General features: G+C 37.2%; 1 protein-coding gene across 4 annotated transcripts in view; it reads left to right on the top strand.

The window, feature by feature from the left end:
• Nucleotides 1-17,467, top strand: part of DSE (dermatan sulfate epimerase) — a 76,272-nt gene that overhangs the window by 18,268 nt on the left and 40,537 nt on the right. For 3 of the 4 annotated variants that reach the window (XM_079146275.1, XM_079146276.1, XM_079146278.1), the window contains exon 2: nucleotides 11,740-12,208. In XM_079146275.1, coding sequence (XP_079002401.1) covers nucleotides 11,740-12,208 — 469 coding nt within the window. Of the gene's footprint in view, nucleotides 1-11,739; nucleotides 12,209-17,467 lie in introns of those variants that run through there. The other variant, XM_079146277.1, reaches the window with a different exon arrangement.

The following is a 17,467-nucleotide window of genomic DNA, read 5'->3' as shown; positions in this document are numbered from 1 at the left end:
TAAAGGTATTGTGTTCATGTATAACTAACATATATATAAAGACTAGTATATTCTGCTGTCTCCTTTGCTGTGTCCCTTGCTTCAACTGCAACATTGTTTTTGGGCAGAATCATTTGGATAGAACAATTTTTCTGAGTATAAAAGTCAAAGAGAAAAATAGCAAAAGTTGAGTAAGGAAAATATTTGGTGAAAACTATCATAATATTTTCTTTTCTAATAGGTCAAAGCTTTAGTGCAACACTCTTATAATTTTAGCAGAACCTTAAATGTTCCATTAAAATGAAGAGAAAGGGCATGTAGGATGAGGGATCCCCAAGACTATCATTCAGCTCAGTAATTCACTGGAATAATTCACAAAATTGGTTATAATCATAGTTATGGTGTAACATAGCCAAAGGATGCAAGTTAAGATAAGTAAAGGGAAAAGACACATGGGGCAAAGTCCAGGAGAAACCAGACACAAGCTTCTAGGTGTCCTGTCCTGGTGGAGTCACAGCAGCATGTGATGAAATTGTTGCCAGCCTGTCAGTCCGGGAAGCTCACAACCTTGGAGTCCAGATCTCTTGCTGGAGTTCAGTTGTGTGGGCTTGTAGCACCTGTGTGATTGACTTCAGCTACTCAGAATCTAACCCCGTTAGAGCAAAGACAGTAGTTCACCAGAAATGTTTCTAGCATACATATCTAATCAAACTAATACCACTTGACCCAAAGCCTTAGGCATAAAGAAAATATTCTTTGTAAGGCAGAATATTCCAGGGCTCAGTGCTCATCTGCCAGGAGCTGGCCCAGTGCCAGTCCTAAAGACAGGCTTCTCTGGGAAAGCAAGCTTTTAAGCCTCTTGGGCCTACTGAGTTAACCCTTTCCTGCATAGCAGGGTAGGGCACTGAACCTGGAATTACTGCTTTTTTGGACATGTTATTGTTACAGGATTGTTACAGGATAAATTGATAAGTCCTAATCCTGGAAGAGATGATAAAAGGCCATATCCAAGATACGCATCATTTCAAAAAGAGTCTAGCTAGATTCATAAATGATCAAACAAGAGTAGATTATATAAGAGGTTAGACATGTTTTGTGGTACTTCCCCTGAAAAATCTACAATAGATGAGATTATGACTCATCCACAGGACTTTGCAAATATTTAACTAGAAGAAACAGAAAACTGACTTGAAAGTATATGTGGTATTGACCAGATTCAAGAAAGAGGCCAAATGGAGAAAAGATAGCCCAGAAGTTGATGTTGAATTCTAGAACATAGTCTTAGGAATCTGTCTTTAAAATGCAGAGTAATGTTGCTTCAAGGGAAAAGTAAAAACATATTTTGGTAAGAAAATTAGATGTGGAAGAAACAAGATAGGAATTGAAGGTGATTTCCAAATAATCATTTTGAGAAAATATAGTGAAGAAATTAGTTTTGAATGGAAGATGAACTTAGTTTTAGGTGTAAGATGAGCACTGTGAGCAGTAAATTATCAGGAAGCAAGTAGGAGTGAACATGGGAGGTACTTAGTCAGGATCGCTCCATGTGAGGCGCTGCAGCTGCACGCTGTGGGAAGTCCTAGGATGGAGGTGCTAGAGGAGACTCATGGGATGACAGCAAGTGAGGTGTGGTGACAATCTTGACTCTGAAGTCAGATCTGGAGTCATAAACAAACCTGACCACTCACTGAGTGACACTGACTAAATTATGTAACCATTCTAAATCTCACTTTCCTCATCTGTTGAAGGAGAAACTCCCCTACAAGAAAATGTCAGAATTAAATCTGATAAGGAAATAAGTTTGCTTTGCACAGTACAAGCAATGACTATTTCCTCAGAATGAAGCATAAGAAGGATTTTCCAGAGAATTGTTAGGAGAGTATGGTATCCCTGAAACTGAAAGTCTTCAACATGTTGAAGAAGAGGAAATTGCTTCATGGTATCATAGGCAGGGAGAGCTTTTGGAGAGTGAGCACCAAGAAAGGGCCTCTGGGTTTCTCTAAAGGGTCTTTGAAAGAGTTTTTGGCATGAGTGGCTTTAATTAATGCATCAGTAATATTCTCCAGAGAAAGAACCAATAGGAGATCTCTCTCCCTATCTATCTGTATCTGTGTCTGTATCTACCTATCTAATCTATCTAGAGAGAATGTTATCATGCGTATTGACTCATGCAATTATGAGATTGAGAGATCCCAACATTGGCTGCCATATGCAAGCTGGAGACTCAGGAAAGCTAGCAGTATAGTTCCAGCCTGAGTCCTAAGGCCTGAGACCAGGAACACTGATAGTGTAAATCCCAGTAGCAGGATAGGAGACTAATGTTCCATCTCAAGCCCTCAGGTGGGGTTGGGGGAGTTTCTGCCTTTTTGTTCTATTCAATCCTCAAAGGACTGGAAAAGTCCCACCCACGTTGGGGAGGGCAGTCTGCTTAATTCAGTTTACTGATTGAAAGGCTAATCCCTTCTAGAAGCTTCTTCACCTACACTCCCAGAAACAACTTTTGACTAAATATTCCTGCATCCCATGACCCAGTCAAGTCCACACAAAAGGAACCATCACACAACTATCAAGAAATAAAGTCACTTATCTCAAACTCATAGGGGAAAAGTTGGTGATACAGAATGAGAGTGTTGTACACAAACTGAAGGAGTTACATTGCCAACTGAAAATTAATGTCTCTTGTCATTTTCAGGAAGCGGATGTTTTTCCATTGAGCATCAAATTTTAAAAAGTTATGTTTAAATCCCAAAGAAACTTTTTCACCTGTTACATTTCAAAAGGACTTATGTTTCTACATTTAGGATGTTTCTCTGTGTAAGCACATATATATCAGTATATTGTGTGCTGGTAAGCTTCATCTACAAACTCTGGTTAGTGAAGAAATAATACTTGATTCAAAGGCTTCCTTTCTTCCTCAGACGTATTCAGTTACTTGGAATCTGTAGCCTGAAAATTATAAATGTGCATTTGAGCAGGAAGGAGAAACTTCTTGTCATCAAATATTTTATATTTGTCAAAATATTTGGTATTTTTAGACTCTTGAAGAGACTGCAAGGATAGTCCATCAAAAATGCATTGTGCCTATTTGGGGAATGAAGGTCTCCGGGTGAGTTTTGAGAACTTCCCTGTGGGTTGGGTCAGGGTGCACTTCCTTTCCAGTTGGCCTGACCTTGCTGTTCTCATTGACAAGATGATGATGACTGTTAGTGTTTGTCGAACGCTTTCTAAATCCTGGCACCCTTTTAATGCCTTAAGTTTATCTGCTAATTTAAACCTCACAGAAACCCCATGAAGAAGGGTTTTATCCATTTTACAGAGGGAGGAAAACAGGAATGCAGCTAAGGATGTGGTGGTGCTAGAGTTCAAACCCAGGAAGTCTGGTTCCGCTTGTGCCCTCAGCCACTAATCATGTTCTGAGGTGAATCATAACTAGCATTTTTTTGAACATCATAAAGTGACAAATGCTTTATAGGTGTCATTTAATCTTACAACCAGTCTATAAGAGAAATATGTAATTTTTATTAAATTTTAAATGAAGAAAGAGGTGTAGACAGTTTGTCCAGAGTCATACAGTGATGAAGCAAGACACTGACTCCCATGCCAGCTCTCTTCTTCATGAATCTGTGTCAGGAAGAAAGTTTTACCTCAGTTTCAATGAGTATCTCATGGTTTAGTTTAACTGCTGTTTGAAACTGTGTATGGTTGAGATTTAGCTGGTGACTTCCATTATCTTTATTCTTTCTTTCCTCCTGCCCCCCCCCCCCCCCCCAGGCTTTTTAGCCAATAAAGCCACAAAAGTGTGTTCTCATAGTTAAATCTATTGCTGAGAAAGCCATAGCTGGCCCTTGGTATTCTTCCAAGAAAATCTTTGGTTACTTACCATTGGAGAAATTTTGGGAAAAAAAAAAAAAAGATTGTGTATTTTCTTCTGGGGCCAGGAACAATAGATTAAGTACATGCTTTGGATGGAGGGAAGTGCTTATTCATCTTTATTGTTGGAGAGTGGTATCAGTACTGCAGCTTTACAAAATCTCAGAAGCACAGTTTCTTCTATTTTTATCCTATAGTTATTTAGGACAAGGGTATAGTTTCTCTTGTTCACTTTTTATCCTCAGTTCCTAGCATAATTCCTGAATAGCTGCTCGATATATAGTAGATTCAATTGATACTGGCAAGAAATTCTGATCCCCAACATGGATATGGAGTTGATATTCCAGTCCAGTGTAACAGTGCATTGAAAAGTATGACATGCATCAATTACTATCTTTTAAAGATTCAGGATATAAAAATATACTTAATTATATTCAACATTAGTTTATTCTGAGGATAATATAAGAATTTCTGAAAATACATTAGTGTACTATATTCCAAGACCATCATTAAGAAAATGAATTAAACTGGGCATGGTGGTGCATGCTTGTAATCCCAGCAGCTCTGGTGGCTGAGACAGGAGGATCACGAGTTCAAAGCCAGCCTCAGCAAAAGTGAGGCGCTAAGCAACTCAGTGAGACCCTGTAAACTCTAAATAAAATACAAAATAAGGCTGGGAATGTGGCTTAGTGGTTGAGTGCCTCTGAGTTCAACCCCTGATGCTAATCCTGAAAAAAGAAAATGAATTAAAATTATAGTAAAGAAGTAGCAGATGATGTTTAGAGTGCTACAAAAAATAGAATCTACTTATAGCTTAGCAAAAAGTCGAATCATTTCACTTTCCCTTTTAGCCTCTTTGTAAGCCAAATTAAGTACCCTGCTTGTCTCATCAGAGACTTTATACCTCCCACCTCTGTCCTCCTCTCTCTTTGCCATCATGAAAATGATTAAAATTTTACTTGATTTCTGCATTTTAAATGCCAACCCCTCTTTAAAAAGCTGGATCTTAGCTGGGGAAATAGCTCAGTTGGTAGAGTGCTTGCCTCGCATGCACAGGCCCTGGATTCAATCCCCAGCATCACAAAAAAAAAAAAAAAAAAAAAAAAAAAAATTGAAAAGCTGGATCTTAATGGTTCTTAGCTTTGTAGTCCTGTGTACCAGACAGACCTCTACTACTAAATTATGCATTCAGTTTGATAGCCACTGAAGTACTCACTCAAGTGGTCTCTGGCAGCCAGGGATGGAGTTTTCCAGTTTGACAGCAGAAAATCTTTGTGGCCATTTAAAACATAATTTAGAAGTGTTATTCTTCTCATATAAGGAAGTTGTACAGTTATCATTGTTGGTACAGGAAAGTAAGTGGGCTTCATGTTATATTATGAGAAAATGTATCTTCATGAAAACCTTCCAGGGGGCAATTACAGAAATGTTCTTTGCACAGAGCTGCACTTAACTTAAAACCTAACCAAATGTTTCTCTGATGTTGTATGTGAAGGTGGTGAGCACCATTATTATCCACAGTGTGGTTTTGCCATGTGGGCTCAAGGGTTATAATTACTTCTTCAGTAGTGTGTGTGTGAATTCTAGAGAGTTCCATATGCCTTCATTTCATATTGTGAATTTTTGTTTAGAAATGACTTTTGGGAGGTATTTTTCATTTCACCCTTAGGTAAGGAAACAATAAGCCCTCAGTAAAAGGAAGTTTCACTTTGATTAAGAGCTCTTGGTTTTTAGGTTTTTCTATTTTGTTTGAGTCCACAGACTTTACCCATCAGGGAATATAGTTTTAGGGAATGATTGCATGGTATTCAAACCATATGTTTTCTTAGGATTTGACATATTTAATGGTAACATTAGATTTATTTCACTACAAAAATTTATCAAAGACACAGAAGGTTTTATTTTGATACTGAGGGAGAAATTTTTACCTCCAAATTATTTTAATCATGCATCTAATGAAATTGATACAGAAAAGTAAGGAGCACTTAAAAAATATGTACATTCCATTAACTAAAATATATAGAAACAGTGTAAAGTAGGACCTGTAAATGAGCAAGGTGTTCCCCAAGCATGTGGAAATAGATTTTTCTGAGGGGTAAAAGTGGTAAAGACCAGTTGAGTTGACCCAGGTCCAGGATCCTTCCTGTTGTCTTTGTTCTGATTTATTCTTCCTTCACCAGGCAAACATATGATAATTTTACTTCCTTTGTCAGTTTCCTAAGAAGCCAGAAATATTTCCCAGTCTGCTTGATAGTTGATTTATCGTAAACAAATATGCTGAAATTTGAGCCACAATGTCAGCATTCTAGAATGTTAGAATGTCAGGGTATGTGTGTGCGCGAGTGTATGGGAGAGAGTTTATTAACATTAGGTAGCATCTCACCTCCCAGAATAATCAGCTGAGCTATTGATGAAATCGACCGCCAAAACCAGATGATTCTGGACTGAGGTTAACCCATCACCTTTGACAATGGCAGCAGATGTCCCCTGAGTATTCATGTGTCTTTTCCATTGTAAAATATGTTACTGGGCAAACTTTCCAACTGGAGATTGTATTTCCCAGCCACTATGGTATCACTGAGCCTTTATTCTGAAAGAATTCAGTAAGAAGCAGTTCCTTTTGTGCATGAGGAAACACTGGTCTTGAGAAGCATTCATACTCAGGTCATAGTTTATTTAATCTGTTATTCATTTCTTTGGAGCAATCTCCCCACACCAAGCACTTGAAAATTTTCAAGAATCATATGCTTTCCTTTCCAGTAAGTGATGAGTTTACTATGAATGATGAGTTGATGAATTGGGATCACTGTGTTCTAATTTCAGCTAAGTCTCTAACAAGCAGCATGACCTCACCCTGGTCAGTTAACATTTCTGGTTCTCAATATTTGCCTGTAAAGTCTGAAGATTTAGTTTCTTTCAAATAAAAAGCTTTTTGGATAGGCTAATATGAACTTACATGTCTGAAACTTCTACTAAAAATAAATATTTATTGCACCCCTATTCCATGTTGAATTCTAGGCTGAGTGCATCAGAGGCATTTAGTCACCCCATGAAGAAGGTACCATTTTATGGATGAGACAATGGAGGCTTTGAGAGTGGAAGTCAGTTGATCAAAGCTAGCAGACAGCCATGCTGGGATTTATATTTAGTTCTGCTCAACTCCTCACTCTATACCGTTAATCATTATGCTGTGCTCCTTAGATTTGGCACATACAACAGTTTTTAATCCATCTTAATTTGGGACATGTTTTACTCTATGGCATGAATTTTCTCTTCCATCCTGATACTTTCTATATTTTCTAAAGCCTGAGGAATTGAAAGAACTTTTGTACTACCATGCGTTTCATTCTATAAGCAGTCTCAGATGATTTGGAAACTCATATCTTTTTTTGAAACTCAATGTACTAGTTTAGTGTTCAGTTCTTTCCTTCTCGGCCTACTCTTTCTGTACTTTCTTTGTTTAAAGATGGCAAAAATGGAACTTACTAATGTTGTTGAAAGTTCTTAAAAATTTGTTTGGGTAAAGGAAAGAAACTTGGCTTAATATTTAGGGGATTCAGGGTCTAGTTCAGTCTCAGAAGTTTATTCTATTGGAACAAACAATACTGTTTTGCCACATTTTTAGGTTATTGTAAAGTAAAAGATCAACTATATGACAAAACAAGACATTCGTTAAAAACCGTGGAAGTATAAATAAAGTGGATTTTAATTCATATCAGTATTGGTTCATTAACTGTGACAACGGTGTGGGCCATATGGGAATTCGGAATGATCCTTAACTCTTTTATTCTTAAATAAAATGGGAATTTAAAAAAGTAAAAACAAACAAAAAAAGTGACAACCTTTTAGAACCATAGAAACAAAAGTTTCTCTGTATGTCAGCAATCAGAATATCTGTAGTGGATCATTGCAGTCAGAATTAAAGCAAAATAATTTAGAGCTTTTTATGGTATTATGAAGATCTTCTTAAGACAATTATAATTCATTGCACTTGATCTAAGTATAATGCCCAGTATAATGCCCAACTTGGACTTCTGCAGATACATGTAGGCATACAGGTAGAAAGATGATCAAATTGCTATCTCAGTTTATTGTCTTATAGTAACAGAGTGATTCTTAAATGACTATCCTTTGATTAAGGGAAAACTTAGTCCTATTTTACTGAACTGTATAGAGTGAAAAAAAATGGGAAGGAAAACTGGATTATGAAAGTGTACTAGAGTGAAGGGGAGGAGGAAAGAGTGAATTTCAGGGAAGTGAGGCTCAGTAGGGTCATTCAGAAAAATCCTAAGACTTGAGTTCTGAATTAACTATGTGTTAATAGAGTCAGCTGCTGAGTGTAGCTGGTGGTTTTACAGTATGGAAATGCCACCTTCATGAATTAGGCCAGAGACTTAAGGGAGCTGGCAGTGCTCTGCTATTTCTGAAATAACACAGTGAACGATGGGGTGAGTAGCTTGAGAGATCGCCCATGGCATCTCAGAGTTCAGTCTCATTTCTTCCAGTCTCCATGTGTGGGAGAGGGGAGTGGTAGGTGGAGTGGGAGGTTTGGGGTTGGCCTTTCTGGTAAACTCCATTGGCTTCTATGTCCATTGTGTCTCTGAACGTTTTTAGCGTCTCCCAAAGTAATCATTCAGACACTATACTCAACAATTTTTGCCATGTTCATATACTTACTTTTCTTACTTTTAAACTTGAATATATTTTAAACAGAAACTTTATATTTCTGTTAATCTCAAGTATAGTATTTTACAGTTTTTCTTACTGAATACGGAAATACATACATAAATTAGCATAAAACCTCTATTTGTGTTCACTTAAAATTATCTTGAGACATGCATATTTCATTTAATTTTAGCTCTTCTCTTTATAGATTGGGTAGACAGTCTATGGTGGTAAATGGTCAAAGGGGAAGTTCAAAGACTGGAAATAAGGAATTTGGGGTAGAGTTTTCTAGACATATTTAAAATGATGGATTAAAACTAGGTTTCCCTATAGGTTATCAGCCTAAAGCAAATTTGAATTAAACTTACATTTAATTTCTTTTGGTCTTTCATAAAGACCAAAAAATTGACTGAGTGGTGTTTAGGTTACTTAAAGTTTTAGACTTTGTGTTTTCTCCCATTAATTTCTTGGCAGAAATTTTGTCTGGAAAATTTTAAACTTGCCTTGGCTTCAAATAGTGGGGGGAACAAGATTTCTTCTTGTTCATGTTAGTGATGAGATATTCTCACTAGCTCTTAAACCCAAGAGTTTAGTTCTGTGCCAGTGTCTATGAGTTGCCTTTTATATGCCAGATTCAGTGCTGAGCCCAGTGATGCACAGGGGAAGCCATGGCTCCTGCCTTCTGGGAGACCTGACATGTGAACAGCTGAAAGAGTCCAGTGTGACATAGTATGTGCCAAATTCAGGAGAAACCAACTCCTTGGGTAGATCAACAAAGACCTTTGTAGCTGGGAGAGCAATCGGGCCTGGGCACATTGAGGGGACATAAGGTAGGCAACATAGAGTTTGTGTCACTCTGAGTCCTTTTTCCTTTGGTAATCTCTGTAGTTGAGTGTTACACAGAATTTCTGTGGGTTCTGCATTGGCCCACATCATTTTCCCAGCAGCCAATAAGGTTTTGAATATACAATAACTTGTAACCTTGCTGCTCTGACATTTTCCCACATGAATTTGAAACAACAATCAGGGAACCTTAAAAAATAGTTGGCACATTGAGATGGCATCATTTCCAAAACAACCTCTTAATGAGGGTCTATGCTTCAGGGTCAACTCTTCTTGTTTAAATATATTCATGTCTGCCCTATGTAACTGGAAGCAGTGTGACTGGGATTATAGGGTGAGTTTCATCAGGTTAGACAAGTCGCCCTTACAAGTGTAAGGAACTCAATCTCGGTGACTCCATATCTGGGTAGCAGGGTGGTGTGTGCAGGTTGGGAGAAACAGAATAAAGCAAATCAACCTTTGCCATTTTAGGGAATGTTTGTACAGAATCTGAGATGGCAGAATTCTGGTCTCCACGTACCTTCTTACCTATTCCGCATTACCTGAACCACTCTTCCTCCTCTCCCTGCATCACAGTCACAAACCAACAGTTGAAAGAACTTCGATTGCATGTTTGTGGGGGCTAATTGAAGGAGAACCTTCCAACCTCTTGGTGCCTAAATCCCCACTCTGCTAATTACATCGATACCAGCTTCCAGTCTTCTACTTCTGGGCATTTTATAAATATACAACTTATCTTTTTCTTTTTTAAAATCACTGGTGGGATTTTTTTCCTGAAAGGAGCAAGGAATAATCCCCTGAGGAGACTGAATACTACTGCAGACTCAGCCACTTCTCTTGTGTTGCCAGAGACCTTGCTCCTCCTCAGGCATAACCTTGGAAGACTGTTTCTTTTGGCCAGGTCTGTGACCTAGAAGGATCCACCCAGCTGCCTTGAAGTTTTGGGTGCTAGACATAATATTGGCAGAATCCAAGAGTTATTTCTGTTTTATATGTTTTATTTAGCATGACTGTATTAACTTTTTTTATTCACCAGAAGTTCTGCTCTAAAATCTAGAGTGCTTCCTCAAACCACTGCTATTGAGTTTCGTATACATATATTTATACTCCAAAGCACATTTAAGAATATAGACTCTTAGAATAAGGTAGCACCCATGAGGGATGCCATATTGCCTTTCTCTTGGAGACAGAGCAGGTCGAGAATGTGGATTGACCTTTAGTGTGTCTTACGTTCTCAGTTTTTTTCTCTTCAACGTGATGAGGCAGTTTTTCCTTGGAAAAATAGTCTGTGTTCAGCTTGGGAGGTGGATTTTTCTCCATCGGCTTCTCCCTTTAATAATTGAAAACCACTGTTCATTATTTACATAAAACTGTCTTTCTCTGGTCTGCTTTCTATAACCTTTCCCCTCTTAAGAATTTTAAGAATTCCCTGACTTTCCTCTGGGGGATTTTATGCCTGCTTTATCCCAGATGTGGACATAGACTAGGCCGAGTTTTTTTATTTTTTATTTTTTTGTGTGTATGCCTACATTTGAAAGACGTTCTTTTAACCAGTGCACAAATCTGCCACTGAAAAGAGGGGCTTTTAGGAAACTCAAGTAGTTAAGAAAATATGTGAATTTGGTTTAAATTTTTGATTTAGTGAATGACACCCAACATCTCATAAGCAAAATGAAAAGTAGACTATAGTTTCAGATAAGGGGAAAAGACACATGTGTTATTTCAACTTTTTAATTCTGAGATTGTATTTTCTGAATGAAGGCATGTCAGTTTCTAGTCCAGGCAGCCCAGGGCCTGGTCTTCACTATGGGTTTGCTGATGTCAGCCCAGGGAGTACATGGGCTTGGCTGATGTTCACACTCTCTTTATCCTCTCTGTCTCCACCTTCTGTCCACACAAAGAGAATCGTTAGCCCTATTCATAATGCTTTGTCTGCTTACCTGTGCGCAGCTGTCTTGATCTTAATCCCTGTTCAGATTGCAAAATGCTTGGAAGACAGGAGAAGTCAGAGTGAAAGATCCTATATTAAGAAATACAAAATTTTCTATTTTTTCATAATGTCTGCTCAGATTCCTAGCTGACAGTTCATCCCCAGCTTTTGATTATTGTGGTTTATGTATTAATGTCTAAAAAATACCATAAAATCTAAACTCTGCATGGTAATATGAGAGAAAAATGTCAAGGTGTTTTTCCTTCCCTCTTTGAACGAACATATTATTTCTCTAGTAAATGTCTTCCTAATTCAAATTTTTGTTGTATTTAAAAAGTAAAAATTTATTTTTTAATTTTAATCCTTTTCCTAGTAAGTGAAGTTTCCACCTATCCTCCACCTGTGCCATGTTCCTTTGACTGACAGATGCTCTTCTTTTTCATCTCATGTAGGATCTTTCGAAGATGGTTTGGCTGCCTTGGAGGTTTGGAGATCTGATGCCACAATGAGGACTCACACACGGGGGGCCCCCAGTGTGTTTTTCATATATTTGCTCTGCTTCGTGTCAGCCTACATCACCGACGAGAACCCGGAAGTTATGATCCCCTTCACCAATGCCAACTACGACAGCCACCCAATGCTGTACTTCTCCAGGGCAGAGGTGGCAGAGCTCCAGCTGAGGGCCGCCAGCTCACATGAGCACATCGCAGCCCGGCTCAGCGAGGCTGTGCACACCATGCTGTCCAGCCCCTTGGAGTACCTCCCTCCCTGGGATCCCAAGGACTACAGCGCCCGCTGGAATGAAATTTATGGAAACAACTTGGGTGCCTTGGCAATGTTCTGCGTGCTATATCCTGAGAACATGGAAGCCCGCGACATGGCCAAAGACTACATGGAGAGGATGGCAGCGCAGCCTAGTTGGTAGATTTTTGTCTTTTTCTTTCTTCTCTATTAACTTTGCAATTGAAAGAAATGAATCCATCAATGAAACCTCAGAGGGCAGATTTTCGTGTGTGTGTGTGTGTGTGTGTGTGTGTGTGTGTGTGTGTAGGAGGAATGCTTGTTACTTGTGTTGCCTGTGGCTTATGAATGGCCTGTTTCAAAAAAATGCAGTAACCACCATGTTTCGAGTAAGAAGAAAAATGTTTAGATGCAATCTAATCAAAGAAAAAAGTAATCTGCTAACTTGAGCAAACAATGTCGTGTTGATTGTTGAGAATTCTTTCTCCTTTGTGTAACCTGCATGTATGGTCATGCATCATTTAACAACAGGGATATATTCTGAGAAATGCATCATTAAGTGGTTTTGTCATTGTACAAACATCATAGGGTGTACTTACACATACTGAGATAATATAGCCTATTGCACACCTGTGCTATTTTGTGTATACGTTTAGTGTGTATGTGTGTGTATACAAATATGTACATACACTCCAGTCCCTTGGAGTGCCTCCCTCCCTGGAATTCCAAGGTTTACAGTGCCTGCTGGAATGAAATTTATGGAAACAACTAGGGGGCCTTGTACACACACACATACGGTTTACCTATATGTAATATATGGTTACACAAATTCATATAGCATGTGTGTATGTATATATAAAACATATAATTACATTATACATACATATGTACACACATTTACATATACATATATGTAGATTATTAGTTTTTTTCATTTTGTTTTCGTTTTTGATATTAGGTTTTGGTTGATCTCCCTCTGTGATTTAAACTTTTGACTAGCAAGAGATTTCAGCCAATAAGGTCTTATTTGCATTTTATGACAATAAGGAGCTACAAGTCAGTATGATGAATTACTAGCAATTTATATATAAGATTCTATATAGCTCAGTTGGTAGAGTGTTTGCCTCGCAAGCACAAGGCCCTGGGTTCAATCCCCAGTACCGCAAAAAAAAAAAAAAAAAAAAAAAAAAAAGATTCTATCCAGTAACCACCAGACCATCCAAACCTATAGGAAAATCAGTATTATAGTGTAATTGTGTGAAGAATTCTAATTATTTAGTAGTTTACTTTTAGAGGCTTGAGATTCAAGAACAAGTTTCCTCTACTTTTTAATTAACTTGAATTCATTTTATTTGTTTATAATTTGATACTTCCAGCTGCTCCCAGAAAGATATGAGTTGAATTTACTAAACTAGGCATTCTGTAGTTATTTTTACTGATATTGTGCTTTAATGTACATTCATGGTTCAGTCACACTAAAAAGATTTATATAATATATGAAATATCCTTTTAAAATTACATAAGCTGCTACTTATGATAGGACTGGGGAGGGCTCATTTTTAAATGCTTAGAAAAAATCAGTGAATGCAAGTAATTCTATGATGAATTGCATCTTCCATGAATTATATTTTGCATATTGCAAAGGTGAAGAATAGTGATTTGTGAGTCTGACAAATATCTGAAATTTCTTAATGAAAAAGATTATGGAAGAGTTGACATTAAATCCATACCAGAACTGATTTTTTAGCATTATTGTTAAGTATATGCATTCATTTCAAAGCTTATAATATTTTAGGATGAGGAGAACCTTTATTTGGTTTGTTACAAATACAGAGCCTACACACGTATGTAGTAGTTTCTAGTTTTGAGTGACATTAACTGATCATATTTTATTCATGACATCAGTAAATAAAAGATAGATGGAAAATTTATCTGGTATTTGAACTATAAGATTATATTATCCAGTGTTGCAATAACTCACTTGACATTCATGCAGTTCACTAAAAATGGCAACCACGTTTACCTTGTTTAGAAAAAAAAAACCTATATGTTTACAAGGGTATTTTCTTTTTCAAAGTCGAGAATTATATAATACTAGCATGATTTTATCATTATAATATAAACCATTCAGGTGTATAAATACAAATAAATTAATACTGTCATTACAGAGGATTAGACACCTTCTCTGATTGAAAGAAGGAAAATAGGTAACTTCAATAAAAATTTTAATTTTCACATAGTTTCTACATGTTCAGATTCACTGGCCATTGGAGATATGTAGAAATTTATTAGATGATGAATACTTTATTAATGGCAAGTGTTGATAACAATAGGTACAATTCTGTACCATTGTCTATAGCCAAAAGCCAGTCTGTGATTTAACGGGACTGAAATTGACTCTGTTGACCTCAGGAAGCTGAGGGATAGAAACTGAGGGTGTGCCTTTACAACTAGTTTCTAGTTCCAGAAATGATGAGGAATAGATAGTTGAGCCATTTGAACATTTTAGGCTGTGCTTTTAAATGATTTTATATAAATTTCAGCTTTTAAAAAACTGAAAGAAGTTTTAACAACTTTTTAAAATGGATTTTTTAAAAATCAATTTGACTGAATTGTGCTCATCAATTTATTCAGTCAACAGACATATACTGAGCATTTACTTTTTGTTGTAAGGCTAGGGCTTACTGTGTTGAGTGCTAGGGATTTAAAGATGAAGAAATGGCTTAGTAATTTTATAATTTGCATCCAGCAAAATGTTGCAAGCATTGGGTACTAGAGGTATTTCTTCTGCAATACTAGAGGTATTTCTTCTGTTCGGAATGGAGTATAAGGATTATTTAGTGAGGGGTTTCTTTAGTTTTCATTGATGACTGACTTCAACAGTGGTATCCTATTGCACTCTAGTGCAGTGAAAAAGTACCCACCTGGATTAACCCTCCTGGCCTATGTGTAAATTCAAGCTCTCTACTCTTGATTCGTGTTACATCAGATTAGTTTTCTTAGAGCATTAGTATCTTTTTTTTTTTTTTTTTTTCCTTCCCCTTTGGTATGGGAGATTGAACCCAGGGACATTTAACCGCTGAGTCACATCTCACACCCTTTTTATTTATTATTTTGAGACAGTGTCTCACTGAGTTGCTCAGGACCTCAATAAATTGGTTGAGGCTGGCTTTAAACTTGCAATCCTCCTGCTTCAGCCTCCTGAGCTGCTGAGATTATAGGCATATACTGCCACACCTCACTGAGCATTAGTATCTTATATAGCTGCTGTATCTAACTCCTAGGGTTGTTAGGAGAATTAAGTGAGAAAAACAGTGTAAAGTACTCAGCAAAGTTCTTCACATTGAAAGCCTTCAGTAAAGAACAGTGACAGTTATGGTAGTTACTACTAAGGTTATTTTACCTAGTACTTCGACCCTCTTTGGCTTGCAACTTAGTATATGTAAACGCTAAGGAAACAGCATTTATTTGGAGATTTTACCACCTGTATTCAAAATCTCAAACTGGGATCTGTTTAACTAATACAATTTTCCATTTGTCTTTAAGCCATTAAAACATTCAGTGATGCTCCCCTGGGCCCCTTCTTAACACAAGCCTATAGTGGTAGCACCAGTGAAGAAGGCTCTGGGGAAAGTAGCAGTGGTACCTCTTCTGTCTGGGAGAGCATATGAAATAAATAAGGTACAAATTTACTAATGTGGCTCATTTCATTGAGTAGTAAATAAGGAACTTAAAAGTTTACCTCCGTAAATAAATTTAAGAATTTGGGCCACTGTGAAAGAAAAGTTAAGTGGAAAATACTATATGATTGTACTGATTCCATCTAATTTACTACAAAGTAGGAAGGGAATCTGAAAGATTGATAAGAATAACGGTGGTGATTGAAAATGGACAGCATGCATTTTAATTGTGTGTGTTTCTGAGTACCCAGACCACTGGGCACCCCGGGAAGATGAAGTTTATCTATGTACTGTGTCTGCCTTTCCAGGGCTGCCCACATTATTTCCCAGAAGATCTTTCCTTTTTTTTTTTCTTCTCATTTCTGCTCATACCCACACATTCTTCCTTTCAGTAAAAGTAACAGAATATTTTAAGCTTGTACTTCACTTAGTTCTAAAAATCAAATAAAAAAAACATACTGTCTGTCTCTTTTTAAAGTCCTTTTAATTAAACCTTTTTTTCTTTGTCAATCTTGTCTTCTAAATGAGAGCTACGATTTAGATTGCAGTCAGGTCTGTTTTATGTAAAAACTTGATTAGAAGTTACCATACGACACTTTTAGAAGGCATAATGAGCTAAGATGATAAACCTAGGACTGATAACAAGTACACTTAAAGTGAATTCACTTTTTCTATACTATCTCCTAGTCTGTGTAGCCAAGTTCTGTGTGTGCCAATTGGCACATGGGGCTATCTTCATTTTTAAATGATTGCTTCCTGAATTCCAGTCTTACGTAGCTTAAAAAACTTACTGAAATATTGCAAATAAGTAAAATCCTCTTTTATTTTTTTTCTTTACCCTCAAGAGGTTAAACTTTAAAATAGGAAAATAATAAAAACAGGGTTTAGTCAAGATTTAAGAGATTTTTTAAAAATCAATTTCTAGAATGAGTTTTTGGATTCAGTACATATTATTGTACTTCAATAAAATTTTCATAATATGCCTGCATTTTTATTTGCTTATTTGTGCCTGTTTGTGCATGCTATCCTTATTCCCTTAAGGAAATGTAAAATAAGAGATTCAAATTAAAGGTATCTGAAAAATAAAAGAGGGTGGGATTGGGGACATCCACCAGAAGAGGCAGGACTTGGTTGCTAAAATGCATCTTACAGACCATGTCAAAAGTGGGCCCTGAGTGTGTGTGTGTTTGTGTGTGTGTGTGTGTGTGTGTGTGTGTGTACAAAGAAAGTAGGCTTCCTCAATTTTCAAGTTTGCAATGTACATGAAATTAAAAAGCAGGTCATTTACTCTGTAGAACTACTGCTCTTTGCCCAAGGATCCCCAAAGAAATTTCTCCTAGGGTTTTCATGAAGAACCCCCACCATTTTAATAAACATCCTTATAGTGCATGAGTCTGTTTTTCACACCACAATACACAGAATGGGGACTGCCTTGCCTGTTTTTCTCATGTGCATATCTCTCAATAGAGGACGTCCTAAGCAAATATTATTAAAATACAGGGAGGCTAAGGAAGGAAGGAAGGAAGGAGGGAGGGAGGGAGGGAGGGAGGGGGGGGGAGGAATCCTGGGGAAGCAGGATGGGGATGGAGGAGATGGACTGTTTAGTCCAAGCTACTTTTTCTTTTTCAGTCTAGCTTAATTCTTCAGTTGATTTTTTTATATGTAAAGAAATTAAATGATTCTGTGTCCATCAGGCAGCACACTACATATCTTAGCCAAGTTCTTCATATGAACTTGACATCAAAACTCCTCACCAAAT

The sequence above is a fragment of the Sciurus vulgaris genome (assembly GCF_902686455.1).
Source record: "Sciurus vulgaris genome assembly, chromosome: 7".
Lineage (NCBI taxonomy): Eukaryota > Metazoa > Chordata > Mammalia > Rodentia > Sciuridae > Sciurus > Sciurus vulgaris.
The sequence above is the reverse complement of the archived record's forward strand: the minus strand, read 5'-3'. Positions and strand labels throughout refer to the sequence as shown.